Genomic DNA, 15,545 nt, shown 5'->3' with positions numbered 1-15,545 from the left:
TGTTAGGTTGGTAGTATAATCTATACTCTGTGTGTTAAGTCTCAGAGTAAAGAGGAAACAACGTTTTATCTCTTCGTATGCCAAATGCCATCGTGTCACGTCACGTAATTAATGACATATCGGCAGTAATGCCAATATAAAACTAATCACAAATGTCATTTACATGGTAAACATTTGACCGTCGACGTATCTGTTTTTTATAGGTAATAAAATTGAGCTCTCAGCTTTGGATATTTTGATTTCATGATAATTTATTCGATATAATTTCAAGAAGTGATAGATCATAAACTTATTATAAGTGTAAAAGTTTTGTAAATAAAATGGAGACGTTGTATCATCAGACGACCCAACTAATACAGGAAACAACCAATTTATTCCATAAGTTGGAGAACAGTCCAGATTGGGAGGGTATAGAAAATGCTATCCAGTCAAAAATTAATGCAATTAGTGCGTAAGTTTAGTTCCTAATAAAACATTTTCTTATTTATTACTAACAATTTAAATTGTGATGAAATTTTAATGAAACAGATGTAGACCTAACAATCAATTACATGAGAATATTATTTACTTATAAATTTTTTGGTGTAATCTATGTTGCAAGTAATTTTTAATATTTAACTTACTTAGTAAATTTAAAATAATTTTTCAGGAATTGTGAAAGGTTAGATGTATTAGTATTCAAAGTACCCATTAATGAAAGGCCAATGGCAAAAATGAGAGTCGACCAATTAAAATATGATAATAAACATATACAGGTAAGTTCATGTTTTCAAGCAAGTTTTTATGTGTCCATATATTTATATTTATTATATATTTCAGATGAGTTTAAGCAATGTTAAAATTTACAAAATACAAGGTTTCTATTTACATAATCGTTCGTTATCAACCTATATTCGGCTCACTGTTGAGCTTGAGTCATGAATGAGAGGGGTTAGGCCAATAGTCTACCACGCTGGCCCAATGCGAATTGGCAGACTTGACACACGCAAAGAATTAAGGTTTCTTCATGATGTTTTCCTTCACCATTTGAGATAAGTGATATTTAATTTCTTAAAATGCACACAGCTTGAAAACTTGCAGGTGCATGACCCGGACCGGATTTGAACCCACACCCTCCAGAATTGGAGGCAGAGGTCATATCCACTGGGCTATCACAGCTGTTTACATAATAGATACATCTAAATACATGTAAGCGAAAGGTTACTCATCACAAAATCTCAAGAACCACTTGATGTAGAACCAACAAATCTAGCAAGGAATTAGTTTATAGTTTAAAGATGTCTGCTAAGAACAGATTTTGTGACAAGGCCCAGTGAACTTTTTAGTTGTGTGCATTTTAAGAAATTAAATATCACATGTCTCAAACAGTGAAGGAAAAACATTGTGAGGAAACCTGCATACCAAAAAATTTTCTTAATTCTCTGAGTGTGTGAAGTCTGCCAATCTGCATTAGGACTATTGGCCTAACTTCTTTCATTCTGAAAGGAGACTCTAGCTTAGCAGTGAGCCAAATATGGATTGATAATGATGATGATGATTATTTATTTATTAATGAGGTTTATAATAATTAAATTACTTTGGTTTAGCACTGTAAAATTCAAATTAATATATACAGTGTTTATTCCTTCATTTGCAGGCATCTCTCAACAATGCTGCAAGTAAGAGACGCAGACGTGAGCAAGAGAAAATTGAGAGGGAACAGTTATTGAGCAGGAGGTTTGGGCATGACCACACAGAGATCACTGTTGATTACTTGGGACAAGAACAGAGTTCTTTGCAGAACTCTCACAGGAATGTTGATGAAATGCTACATACAGGTAAAGCACGTAACCGTTATTTTAAAATTGCATGTACAGAATTGTAATCTTTAATTAGTGGCATTAACATGCAACCTCGTGAAGACAAATAAAGAAAATTCAACCAATGCTAGTGCAACCGGAAAAAATGCTATCTCTTCCATTGTGTTGGTATGAATGACTGGTACTGGGACAACTCCACTCCCATTGGACAACATTTTGTCTATTTTCTTGTTGCATGTTAGTGTTACTGAAATTAATTGCTTGAGCAAGAACCTTCAAAAGCCTGATGTACTTCATTTTACGAAGGCTGAAATTAGGAATTATCATTTTGCAAAGGTTGAGATTAGGCTTTAAATAAAAGTAATGTAGCAGGTTTCAAGGGTCCAGTTACTCAATTGTCCAAGTATAAATGTAATTTTTGATGTTTTCTATGATGACCATGAGGAATCATGTCTTCAGTCACCAGAGCCTTGCTTCTTGGCAACCATTCACTAGATTTTGCAATGATGTTTAATTTAATAATTTAATTTGAAGGATTACTGAGAAGCTAAGTTACTGTGGACTTTATGCTAATATTCAGAGGAAAATATAAAAAATATGATTTATATTTAGACAATTGTGGGACCCTTGAACTCTGCTACCTTCCAATACCACCACAGTCCAAAGTTCATAATTGGCTAGCAGAACCTATTATTTACTTAAGGCAGGAGCATAAGTAGCGTGGGCGTAGCTAGCACTGAATCATCTAAATCACTGATAGGGTGCTCAGGACTACAGGGGCTCCATACATTTTGTTTTGTTCTTTGTTTCCTTTGTGAGAAATTTTTACCCCTTCATTTGCCCCGATAGTTAGATAGGTGATTACAAGTCCTTTTGAAATTGACATTTCAAAAGTGTTTGTTATAGTAAGAATAAATTTTGACTTTAAATTTATTGTGAATTTTACTAAAAAAATATATTGGAGTACCAGTTTTAATATAAATTTCATCATAACATGTTACTGAAGTAGCAGTTTTAACATAAATTTTATCAAAACATTTTATTGAAGTGGCAGTTGTAGTAATTATTGCTATATCAGCTGCAAATACTGGAACAGAATTTTATGTTTCATGTTTACACGTTAATGGTAGATTGCTTTATTGATAAAGATGTAAATGAACATTATTCTACTAAGCAATCATTTATAATTTGTGTGTTTCTTTCGTTTCTTTATCTTCAAGAGGTGAAATTTCAAACAAACTGTCATATATTTAACCTTCAATTGTTTGTTGAATTAATTGTTCAATCAATTAATTACAGATAGTGATAATCAAGGTAACTACATACTTTAAATTAAATGCCTGTAATAAAAACAGTAGCAAAAGAAACAACAATAAAATTGCTATGTGAAAATCGCTGAAGCGTCGAAATAACAATACATCTGTGTTTAATATGATTGTTATATAGCAAGTGTCTACATTTATACACGAAAACTGATATCATAATATTGCTAACATTAATATAATTACCTTATTAAAATACTTGTATTATAGCAATCTTTCTTGGGGTTATGATGCCTCTGATTTATAGACGTCAAATATTTTACAAATAATGTCTGTTATGCCTATGAATCTATGCCTCAGGTGATCCAAGAGCTGGTCCGTACTTAGGAATAAGGATCTCATTGTGAACATTATTAATTAAAAAAGAAATTAAAACATTAATGAATGAATCAATAATAATAATGATTAATTATTTAAATATAACAATAATAATAATTATTAACCTTTAAGTATAAATAACTTCATTCGAGAATTGTCATGATCCTTTATCATCATGGTAATGGCGTAATTAATGTTTCAGTGTTATACTACAGCCTTTCTTGATGAGTACTGTTTACCAACAAACAAATTAATTATTAATTATAGACACTTCAATTACTTACTCGTAAGTGTATGTATTGACGATAAATCCTAACTAAATAAATTTTTTGTTCATTTGATTTTGGACTCGTTCGTGGGGTAATACCGACCTTAAGTACCTACCTACAACATAAAATGACATATCAAAATGACATTCAGATCAATTCACCATGAACATAGATACTCTTATATATCTAAGACCATGAACTTATTTATATCGACGTCTCCTATCATTGTGGGGACGACATACTCGGAACGTAATTAACATCAAAAAACAACTGCCTTAGTTCTATTGGCTCAGATCATTATTCAACAGCAACGATATACATATAATTACATAAAACGTCGGATATTAAACTTTATATAGGTTAATTTATGAGGCAATCGGCTTGCGAGCTCACTTGTAATATATCGAGATAATTGTATGATATGCTACAGTTCATACTCACAAATTGTTTCAAATTCATTTTGACTGCAAAGTCTGTAAAATCACCAAATGGTTTTGTCGAAGAAGAGGAAACTATTGTTTAAACTTAAATTCCATTGGTTGTGCTGTAATTAAAGTACCTACATAAAATAGCATTGCGCCATTTTTCCTGTACTTTTTTTAGGCAAAAGTATTGCCTGACAATCATAGTTCTGTCATTGTATGAAACAAAGGTGACCTTAAGTCTCCTACTCCGTCGTAATTTGATAAGAGTTTTTGCGTGTATACACAGTAGGCAGACAAAACTTTCGTCGTCATGTGGTTAGAGTTTTTGCATGATAAATATGCAGGTAAATTATAATTCAAAAATACACTAACCTCTTCAATCTTAAGGGATTAAATACACTAAATAAAGGAATTTTAACGGACAGCATAGCAATACTTTAGATAATCTATCTACTATCTACTACTAATATTATAAACGCGTTTGTATGGATGTTTGGATGTATGTTTGGATGTTTGTTACTCTAACGCCGCTGCTACTGAAGCGAATTGGCTGAAATTTGGAATGGAAATAGATTAAACTCTGGATTATCACATATTTTATTCCGAAAAAATTCATGGATTCCCGAGGGATTTGTGAAAAACTAAATACCACGCGGACGAAGTCGCGGGAGTCCACTAGTTACATATATCGTGGTTACTGGTTATCTTTAAATAATAACGGTGAATGGGTTCCAGAAGTACCATGCAAAAATAACAGAAAAATCAATTTGTACGTATATTGTAAGAAAAAAAATTGTGCTTATATAATTTACGTGTTATTAGTTAACTTGTCATCGAGTTAATTATTTAAAATCCGTGATTTCCTTGAGGACTGTCGACTGCCCTACCTCGACCTGACCCACTTCTAATCGACGTCGTTTCAAAGCTTGTCGCGATGCAACGCGGCTTGAGAGGGTAATGACTAAGGTTGCGTTAAATAAGTGTGCTTCTAATCCTTTTTCATATAAAATCGAGTGGATAGGCTTAAACCGTCGCGTGCATTGCGATTTGCGTGTCTTATAAGTCTGTCTCTACCTTTAGCATGTTGTGTTCGTGTGCTGACCTTGTTGTATAACACTTCAAATTCCATATTTGATTTGTATTTACGTTGAAATGATTTTAAACTAATAACATAATAGACTAAATTAGTCTAGATACCATTGTGTATGGAGTAATTGAATGTATAATATCAAAGCTGTACTACGTGAACTATGTAATTACTTTTGACACAGGAATTGAAGTTCTGTAAGGAGACGTGTCATGCTAACTGTAATGAATACCTTTTTTTTTATTTAATTCTTTACAAGTTAGCCCTTGACTGCAATCTCACCAAATGGTAAGTGACGATGCAATCTAAGTTGGAAGCGAGTACCATGAGTAACATGTTAAGAGGAGGATAAAAATCCACACCCCTTTCGGTTTCTACACGACATCGTACCGGAACGCTAAATCGCTTGGCGGTACGTCTTTGTCGTGGTATACAAGCCACGGCCGAAGCTTCTCACCAGCCAGACCTGAACCAATTAAGAAAACCTCAATCGGCCCAGCCGGGGATCGAACCCAGGACCTCTGTCTTGTAAATTCACCGCGCTTACCACTGCGCCACGGAGGCCGTCAAAAAAACCTAACCTAATAAAACTTTTTTAAAAACAAGCTATTATTTGAATGCGCTAAAATGAAATTATATGATGATAATCGGATTATTCTTAGCAAGCCTTACAAACATAGGTACATAATACGTACAGACATACATTGCAGATTTCAATAGAATAAGTATGTTATTTTTATATATTTTTTTATTTTGTGATTCTTAGGCATAGAGTAGACGTAGAAAGGCACAATTACGAGGAATATAAAAAATACGAAACGTGCGAAGTGGAGCCGCAGTTAATAGCTAGTACGTTATAAAATGTTTATTGAATATGAATTTCAATTAAAATACATATGGATGAGGTTGTTGTTATTCCTATGGTACATAATATTATATTATTATACATACAGTACTTAGCGCCTACTACACCGATATTTTCATTTCGCATTTGATTTGCTCACAGAGGTTATTGCTAATGACACACAAAAATACATCAAAATACCGTAAAATTCGTTTCGGCCTTATGCGCAAGAATATTTAATTATTAATTTTATTTATCTCAATCATCGCTTTAATTAGGTAGGTATAATTGTAATGTATGCCTTGCTCGCGTCTTATCGTTTTTTTATACATCGAAAGATCGTTGGTTCTTGACTGCGATCCAGTGGTGTGCATAGGGATATTAACTAGGGTAGGCACTATAAGTACAAATTGTATAAAATGGAATATTTCCAATACATGTTTGTTATGAGTCATGCATTTTTGCGTTTAAGAATTGCACGCCTTTGATGCGATCTCGCCTGCTGTTAAGTGATTATGCGCTCTTTGATGTGTGGGTTTTGACGGCCTCCGTGGCGCAGTGGGTATTTACAAAACGGAGGTCCTGGGTTCGATCCCCGGCTAGGCCAAATGAGGTTTTCATAATTGGTCCAGGTCTGGCTGGTGGGAGGCTTCGGCCGTGGCTAGTTACCATCCTACCGACAAAGACGTACCGCCAAGCGATTTAACGTTCCGGTACGATGCTGTGTAGAAACCAAAAGGATTTTCATCCTCCTCCTAACAAGTTAGCCCGCTTCCATCTTAGACTGCATCATCACTTACCATCAGGTGAGATTGTAGTCAAGGGCTAACTTGTAAAGAATAAAAAAAAAAGTGTTAACTTTTGCGATATGGGTATAGGGCCTGTAGCCAAGTGGCACGTCGATTCTCTTTCTACAAACACTAACGCTTCGAAAATTAAAAAATGTATGGGAATGACATTCACTATAGACGAGGTGTCAAGTTGTCGATCGAATCTGTCATTCCCATACATTTTGTTCGTTTTCGAAGCGTTAGCGTTTGTAGAAAGTGAATCAACGTGTCATATGGGTAAGGCCTCAGTTTATTCAACTAATATCCTTGATAGGTCGTTACGCAAACCAAGTCGCTTGATTTCTTTTAATTGGAAGGGTGGTAATTAACAAGACCATAGTATATTGACTCGTAATATCATTTGGAAGGTTCACGTTTTGTCGTTGTATGCGGAGGTACGGAATCCTAGTGCGCGAGTCCAATACACCCTTGGACAGTTTTAACAATCTGGTTTTGCAGCCTTGCTGGGATGTAATTGAAATAGGTACACTTGTGGCCGGTCCCTGTCGCGTCAAATGTAGGTACTTGTACCTAGAAACCGGACAAGTTAAGAGCGCGCAGCGCGTCGGTACGATATGGATAAAATTCGAAGCGCAAACGAGACGCCGAATTATGACTTTCACGTGAGTGAAAAGCACGGAGCGATTGACGCGCGACGCAAATTTTATGACGTGAGCGCCAAAACCATTTTTACCTAATTGCAAGTAAATTAAACAACATAACGAAAAACAAAATGGCCATGTTCAAGATATATACCTAATTTTCTATACAAAACAAAAATTCAAGAAAATAAGTTTGGTTTTCCTGAGATTGAAAGCTCACATTTTGTGAGCAAAATATGTATTTTTCAAAAAAATAAACTATCGAGAAAAGTTTTATAAATTGTGTATTTTGTATAGTCATAACGAAGCTAACACTTTGAAATATCATTTACCCAAATATCAGGCTCTTAACTTTTCCAGAATCTGAGATCCAGAACCATTTGTAACCACCAAATTACATATTGCACACTCTTAACTTTTCATAACGCGATCTCCGTTTATGTTGTACTCATAAAAGAATTCAGTCGGTAAGGTCGTCCGGTTGACGGTCTTTATATTTTTATTTAACAGTGATAATGAAAATTGTTACACTTTAAGATAAACGCAAGTGTAGGTATAATTACTTTGAGACTATAAGTTAAGAGATCGGCACTTATATATTATGTACTTGTACCTACCCAACTACCTCATAATTTTCTAACTACCTAAAGAAACCGACAAAGACGTAGGTACCGCCAAGCGATTTAGCGTTCCGGTACGCTGTCGTGTAGAAACCGAAAAGTGGTTTGGATATTCATCCTCCTCCTAACCAGTTAGGCCGCTTCCATCTAACACTGCATCATCACTTACCATCAGGTGAGATTGTAGTCAAGAGCCAACTTGTAAATAATATAAAAAAAATACTGTCAGAACTTAATTAGAATAGATTAATAACAAGTTTTATGTGCCCCGAAATGGGAGCCCTTAACGCATTGCTACGTTACGATAAGTAGGCTTGTGTGCGTGTCGGCGATTGATATTAGGGCTCTTATAGACAGTACAGACTACTTTATATTATTTAGTATTTTAGTCGAGTACGAACGATTTTTGGGCGGTAAGTCCAAAATTGTTCGTACTCGACTAAAATACTTAAGTAGTCCAAACTAGGCCTTACGTTCAAATAGCCACATAAGTGGTTTACTTTGAAGTGAAAAATTGTTAGATGTTGCGGTTCTATAGGTTATTAGTCTAAGGCTGCAAGTTCTAGCCATAAGGATAAGGATGCAAGTTCTTACCATAGTGCAATGCGGTACGCAACTATTGCTTTTGGACTATGATTGAGTTGGGCTGCAGCAGGTTTCAAAGGCCCATCGTTTATCGTCAAAGTATAAAGCGTTATTTTTGTATTTTCTTTAGGATAATATGTAAAAGGCATGTCCGTAGTCGCTAAACACAACTTCGTGGCAACAATTCGCCGATTACCCTTAAAGTTTGTCTCTAACAATCTTGGTATAACAGTCTTTTATTCTTGGACCATCTAAATATATATAACTCAAAGGTGACTGACTGACTGATTGACTGACATAGTGATCTATCAACGCACAGCCTAAACCACTGGACGGATCGTGCTGAAATTTGGCATGCAGGTAGATGTTATGACGTAGGCATACGCTAAGAAAGGATTTTGATCAACTCTGCCCCCAAGGGGATAAAAGTTTGTATAAAACTTTGTCAATTTTGCGGCGATTTGGCTGAAATTTAGAATTAAAATAGATTTTACTCTGGATTAACACATAGGCTACCTTTCACCCCGAAAAATCCATGGTTTCCGCGGGATTTGTGAAAAATTGAATTCCACGCGGACGAAGTCGCGGGCGTCCGCTAGTAACTAATAAGCACAGACCCAATCGGCCTTCTGTTTCTCCACTTGTAAAATACGCTACGAATTTCGATACGTTTCATTTTTGACGTCTAAATACCTACGAGTAAATGTATAATGTATGTATTATGGTGTCCATTATTTTTTGCTACGTAATACTTATCTTAATACTTATCTATACGTAATCCTTTTTCTAGATTGTATTTATGTACTTATTTATCAGTAGCTGGTGTATCGTTAGACAGGATTTTCTTTTATTCTCTCATGATTTTATAACTAAGAATATTAACGCTGATTTATTTATATTTTATAACTAGCGATTTCGTTCCTTTCAACCCTTTAGGGGTTGAATTTTATAAACTCTTGAATCACAACATTTCGTATTTCTTTTATAATTTATGCACAAATATTTAAAACAACAACTCTAAAAATGAACCCCTATTTCATCCCCTTCTCTTTTTATATTAAAGGCAAAAGTAGCCTATGTTCTGCTCCTAGGTTCCCATTCTATCAGAATACCGCAATTCATCTTGACCGGTTCAGCCGTTTAGACGTGAAAAGTTGACAGACAGACTTACTTTCGCATTTATATATTAGTATGGATAATTGTAAATGCTTAAGGTGTAATACATGCGAGAAAACGTGCCTAAGCTCAGGTTCAGTGGAAGGCAACAGGCAAAGGTCAGTTTTTTTCAACTTTTTGACCACAGAGCATTAAAACGTCGCGACGTGCTAGTGATGTTTTGTGACCCATCATAAATTACTATAGCGTCATGCTCTATGACCTTATTATTTAAACTTTTTCTAAATGCTTTGCACTTGACCAAGAGTTTTTTATTATTATGTTTTCATTTTACATTTATAAACATGTTAATTATATGAAGTTGTTAAGTTGATAACCGAGATATACCTACATAAAAATATATTCAGTTTTAATAATGCGAGCAGATTTGTTTCGCTTAGGTTAATATATCGTTACTAGCGGATTCCCGCGTCTTCGTAGACCTCTTTAATCCGGCCTTGTCGCAAAATCCGTTCTTAGCTGACGTCTACTATCTATAAACTACCTCCCTGCCAAATTTCATCTTTGTACGTATTCGTATTAAGAGTATTAAGATTATTAACATTAGCGAAACAAATCTGCTTGCAAAACCTATATGCCCCCAATAGGCTAGTTGACACTTTTTTTAAATGTTCTTCATGAAAATTTTAGTTTCTAAATATGTTTTGACAATACGAGCCAAAACGCCAGACGGCCATGACGGTCTATATTTCAACTGATTTCAGCTTAGAATGGACCTGTGCCCACCCTAGGATTTTGGGCTACTGATATAGAATTATATTATGGTACGAAAATAGACTTGATATCTTAGGCCAGGCCCACCCTAGGAAATAATCCTAGATACCCTAAATGTCGAGGGCTAGGGCTAACGTGTCATTAATGAAAAACAAATAGTAGGTTTAAGCTATACGAATCTGACACTCGTAAATCCTATAAATCAAGGATCAATAAAATCGCTCCAGCCGTTACGTTAGCTTCACCGAACTAACCCTACTATGTTTTATATGTATAGATTTACTACATACCACATTTTGACCAATCACAGTGCTCCGCGAACAATGACACTAAACGCGCACTTCAATAGATTTCGCGAAACTTGTAACACTGACAGTATACCAACTTAGAACAATGTTATTGTAATATTTTCAAACGTTTCTATACAAATTATAATACACTGTGGTGCGTGGAACACGTTTGTGTAGCACCGCTCACTGTGAACAACCACGAGGCAAATGCTTAATTATTTATGTGTTGGAGCTAACTAGAGTCAACGCGTTGTTCATCTCATTGTATTAAGTCAAAGGAAAAATATGATTTCAATTATAACATGGCATTAAATTGCTTAAATATGTATGTACATATTAGATATGTTTCCATTGATATTTGTGTTCCCACACGCGACCTTGAATGTACGAATAATAACAATTACCTATTAAAATTAATCGTTAAAAGTTAAATCAAATCTTGTCATTGTAATAAACAGTGAGCAGTGATTAAGGAAGTGGTTTTTTTTATTTATAATAATTCAGATAGCGCGTATTTATTACGGTATATTAACTTACCTATATTATTAATTTTATACGTTATAATGAAAAAAGTTAAATAAAACTTAAATAATCGTACTTAAGTAGCTGATGTTTTAAATACCTGGGAACTATAGACATAGTACGCGTGAAAATCAATGTTTCAACCCCTATTTCACTACTTCAGGGGTTGAATTTTAAAAATTCTTGAATCACATTATATTTCGGACCTACCTGTCAGAGTCACACAACGAGCGATGGAACGAGCTATGCTAGGTACTCCTTGCATAGCTCGTTCCATCGTGATCGAATTAAAAATGAGGAGATCCGCAGAAGAACCAAAGTCCGACATCGCTCAACGTGTCGCGAACCTGAAGTGACAATGGGCGGGGCCCGTAGTTCAAAGAGCCGATGGACGTTGAAGTACCAAGGGCTAGAATGACCTTCCACCAGGTGGACAGATGTCAACAAGCGAGTCTCAAGGATTTGCTGGATTCAGACGGCTCAGAATTGTGATGTTTGGAAGTTCCTACAAAGAGGCTTATCGCCTGCAGTGGACGTCTATCGGCTGACATGATGGTGATGGTGACAAAATAATGTATAAAATTAGGTTTTACTGTAATTTATAACAATACCTAACAGTTTTCATTAGCTTAAACCGTAACGCTGCGGTCTCGTTGTGCAATTGGCCTAACATTATCGTGTTTGAAAGAAATATTACTAATAATACCTACCCAACCTATGTTTAAGATTACAAAGCGTTTAACTTACGTCATAAGGAAATAAATGCCATACAAAACCTTGAACTGGCACTGCACTCGCTATAATGATATAATAAGTTCACCACTATATGCAAGTAATGGTAATCTACACTATAATTAGATATTAGAAATCGAGTATCTTTACTTTGACTAAAATTAATAAAAAAATCGTGCTGGGGCGATCAACGATTAGTAAAAAAATACTTGCATAAAAATGAATTTTCAAAATTCTTGTAAATAATAACATTTAAAATTAAAAATTACGGGAATTCTTTGTCATAATTCTCCATCTTGTCAATGTTTTATAAAATTTCATTATTCTTTAAATTTCTGCGTTGTAGGCAAGTATAGGTTTATTAGTTTACTAGCGGACGCCCGCGACTTCGTCCGCGTGGAAATTAGTTTTTCACAAATCCCTCGGGAACCATGGATTTTTCCGGGATAAAAAGTAGTCTTGTATTATAGTAATGTATTAATCCAGAGTAAAATCTATTTCCATTCCAAATTTCAGCTAAATCGCTTCAGTAGTAGCGGCGTTATAGATTAACAAACATCCAAACATCCATACAAACTTTTGCGATTATAATATTAGTAGGATTTATCAAGTACGCATAGTTTAAAAACTCTTCGATACGTCAGATTTATTGTTGTGATTATACTAAAGGCACCACCGGTTGTAAAAGCAGGATCTGCTGTGAAGAGCCGGCAATAATCAACATGCTTTAAAAAATCATACATTATTATAGTTTCATTATAATCATCATCATTAACAACCCATATTCGGCTCCCTGTTGAGCACGAGTTTCCTCAGAATGAGAGGGATTAGGCTAATAGTCCACCATTCTGGCCCAATGCGGATCGGCAGATTTCACACAACTAGAGAATTAAGAAAATACTCAGGTATGTAGGTTTCCTCATGTTTTTCGTTCACCGTTTGAGACACGTGATAATTAATTTCTTAAAATACGCAACTGAGAAGTTTGAGGTGCATGCTCTGGACTGGATTTGAACCGAGTCCGAATCGAAGGCAGAGGTCATATCCAGTAGGCAATCACGGTATAAAAAATAAATATGAATAAATAAATTGTTTTTTAGAATTTAAACTACCGTGAGTATGCCCGACTAGTTCAGTTTGAATCGTGCCGCGTTGCAAGAAACAACTCATGACTAAGGGCCCCGTATGGGTTCGAAACTAGTCGGGTATACTCCGACGTTATATCACGTGTGTTTTAGCCGTTTTTGTATAATAACTAAAATAAATTGTTTGTTACAGGTTCAAATATTCTGCAGACGTTAAGGTATAACCGAGACACGTTAAAGGGTGCTCATAAAAGACTGATAGATTTGGCCAACACTTTGGGATTGTCCAATGCGACTATTTCACTGATCGAGCGACGGGTCTCTCAGGACAAATATGTGTTGTTTGGAGGCATGTTGGTCACTTTGACTGTGATTGTTCTGGTGATCATTTATATTGTATAAAATTAATATTATGTACAAAATTAAATAATATTGTGTACTAGAGGACTCCCGCGACTTCGTACGCGTAAAATTCAGTTTAAAACAAATTCCGCGGGAACCATGGATTTTTCTGTGGATTTTTTATATGTTACTCAAATAACCACCTATAACTTCTAATTAAAGTTCCATTAAAATCCGTTCAGCTGTTCTAAAGATTAGCCAAGTCTGCCCGTCTGTCCCGGTTTGGTTTTAGTATCGTGTAAACACACAACATAATAATTTTGAAATCACAGACTTCAATTTTATTTATATGATAATGATAATATTAATATATTGTTAACATAATGTAACATAGCAATTACGAACCAGTAAATAGCTCATAACTTGCAAATGTAAAAGACAATGTATTTTTGCGATATACGGTGAAGTGTAGCTTTAAGTGATTTATGCATTTTGAAAAGGAATATTGAATACCTACTTTGTTTTTATGATATTTATTTTCGCTTTATCTAAATCTGGTTTATATTTATACATAAATTAAACGAAATTTGGAAAAAGCAACTGAAAGAATGTCTATTATTTTATTATCCTTTAGAAACCTGTGAGATCTTTACATTCATTTCTTTTGGATATCAAACATTGGAGCAGCGTGGTAAGCTTTAGCTCCGAATCTCTTTTTATAAACAGGCGGACAGTTGCGTAGCTAGGCGGTGCAGTGCCCCGGGGCCCTCAAGCTCATGGGGCTTTCGAATCCTTACTACAAAATCTCGATCTAACCGAACTTTCGAAATTTTTTCCCATTTTCACAATAAATATGTCAGGTTGCAACCAACTATAATCATGGCAACTAAAATAAACCCTTATTCTTTTCTATTTCGTTTTAGTGCTCAATACCTACATCAAGTATTAATTGTGATTTATATTTAATAGTTTTATTATCTCCCCTGGAGTGCATGAAAAGTGCTGTTGATAAAGTGGCTTAGATTTCAAAGTATGTTTTTGTATATTTAATATTTTTACTTGATAAAACTTAACTAGTTTAGATAGTACTAAGGCCACAATTTTTATTTGCTCCGGGGCCTTGGTTACCTAGCTACGCTACTGAGGATAGAGATGTGGTTCTGTAGCGGTCTCAGACCAATTATTGTATAGGACCTGCCTCGCTAGACGTTACTTTTCTGTCAAAGTATATGATCAACGATCTAATGCGATTATAAAAACTGTCTCTATAGAATCGATGTTAAATATACTATGCACAAAAATTAAGGGAGCAGAAAAACAATCCAAATTTTTGGGGGATTTTCAACAGGCTGTAACTTATACAAAAATGGTCGTACAGCAAAAAAGTAAAAAGCAAATTGTAGCTCTAAGTGTTTAGTTTTTGGATCTGAGTTTGAAAATTTTTTTTTGAAAATATTTTTCGAGTAATCATAAGAAAACCACCGAAAAAAAATTTTTCGAAATTTTTTGGTTTTTTTTTAAATCTACGGACGTGGAAAAAATTTTTTCGACTCAACCTCCATATGGACCGGATAGCTTGTTTATTCAGATTTAATTTTGTTTTTTTTAAATCTCGATACGAGCATTTCTCGCTGAGATATCGATGTTTGAATGGAAAAAGATCATTTTGTCTTTGATTACCAATATCTCAGCAACCAATGATCGCACAGAAATTTTGAGGTTGGTTTTAAAAACTTGAATAAATTCTCTACAAGGATTAGTAATTGAATTTTGAAAAAAAAAATTTTTTTCAATCATTACATGAATTTGAAAAATCATCCAAAAAAGGGCTTTTTGTCGTTTTTTGGAAAATCAAGCGCCCAATCAAAAATATTGCGGAAACCACTGACGTTAAGTGTGCCTTTTACTGTTCAATATACCCACAAAAACCCTACAAAGTTTCAATTCAATCCAGCCAACCGTTTTTTTGTCCCACTTGATCGA

The 15,545-nt window shown here is 34.8% G+C and overlaps 2 protein-coding genes across 2 annotated transcripts in view; one reads left to right on the top strand and one right to left on the bottom strand.

Annotated features, from left to right (window-relative positions):
• The window catches only part of LOC112053766 (multiple C2 and transmembrane domain-containing protein), a 58,261-nt gene extending 47,167 nt beyond the window's left edge, over positions 1-11,094 (bottom strand). The window contains exon 1 of the mRNA XM_024093318.2: positions 10,882-11,094. Within this exon, the coding sequence (XP_023949086.2) occupies positions 10,882-10,886 (5 nt within the window). The 5' untranslated portion in view covers positions 10,887-11,094. The remainder of the gene's footprint in view (positions 1-10,881) is intronic.
• Positions 172-14,171, top strand: LOC112053769 (probable Golgi SNAP receptor complex member 2). Its single transcript, XM_024093323.2, has 4 exons — positions 172-451; positions 650-755; positions 1,637-1,817; positions 13,414-14,171. Exons 1-4 carry the CDS (start codon positions 321-323, stop codon positions 13,620-13,622), a joined length of 627 nt encoding a protein of 208 aa, XP_023949091.1. The 5' UTR covers positions 172-320; the 3' UTR covers positions 13,623-14,171.
• The last annotated feature ends 1,374 nt before the right edge of the window (positions 14,172-15,545 follow it).

This window comes from Bicyclus anynana, chromosome 4, assembly GCF_947172395.1.
Source record: "Bicyclus anynana chromosome 4, ilBicAnyn1.1, whole genome shotgun sequence".
Lineage (NCBI taxonomy): Eukaryota > Metazoa > Arthropoda > Insecta > Lepidoptera > Nymphalidae > Bicyclus > Bicyclus anynana.
Note: the sequence above shows the minus strand (reverse complement) of the source record. Positions and strands in the feature narration are given on the sequence as shown.

Coding starts and splice junctions, on each gene's coding strand:
- LOC112053769 (XM_024093323.2), top strand. CDS start 321: ATGGAGACGTTGTATCATCAGACGACCCAACTAATACAGGAAACAACC. Junction 452..649: donor AAAATTAATGCAATTAGTGC/GTAAGTTTAGTT, acceptor ATAATTTTTCAG/GAATTGTGAAAGGTTAGATG. Junction 1,818..13,413: donor TGATGAAATGCTACATACAG/GTAAAGCACGTA, acceptor TGTTTGTTACAG/GTTCAAATATTCTGCAGACG.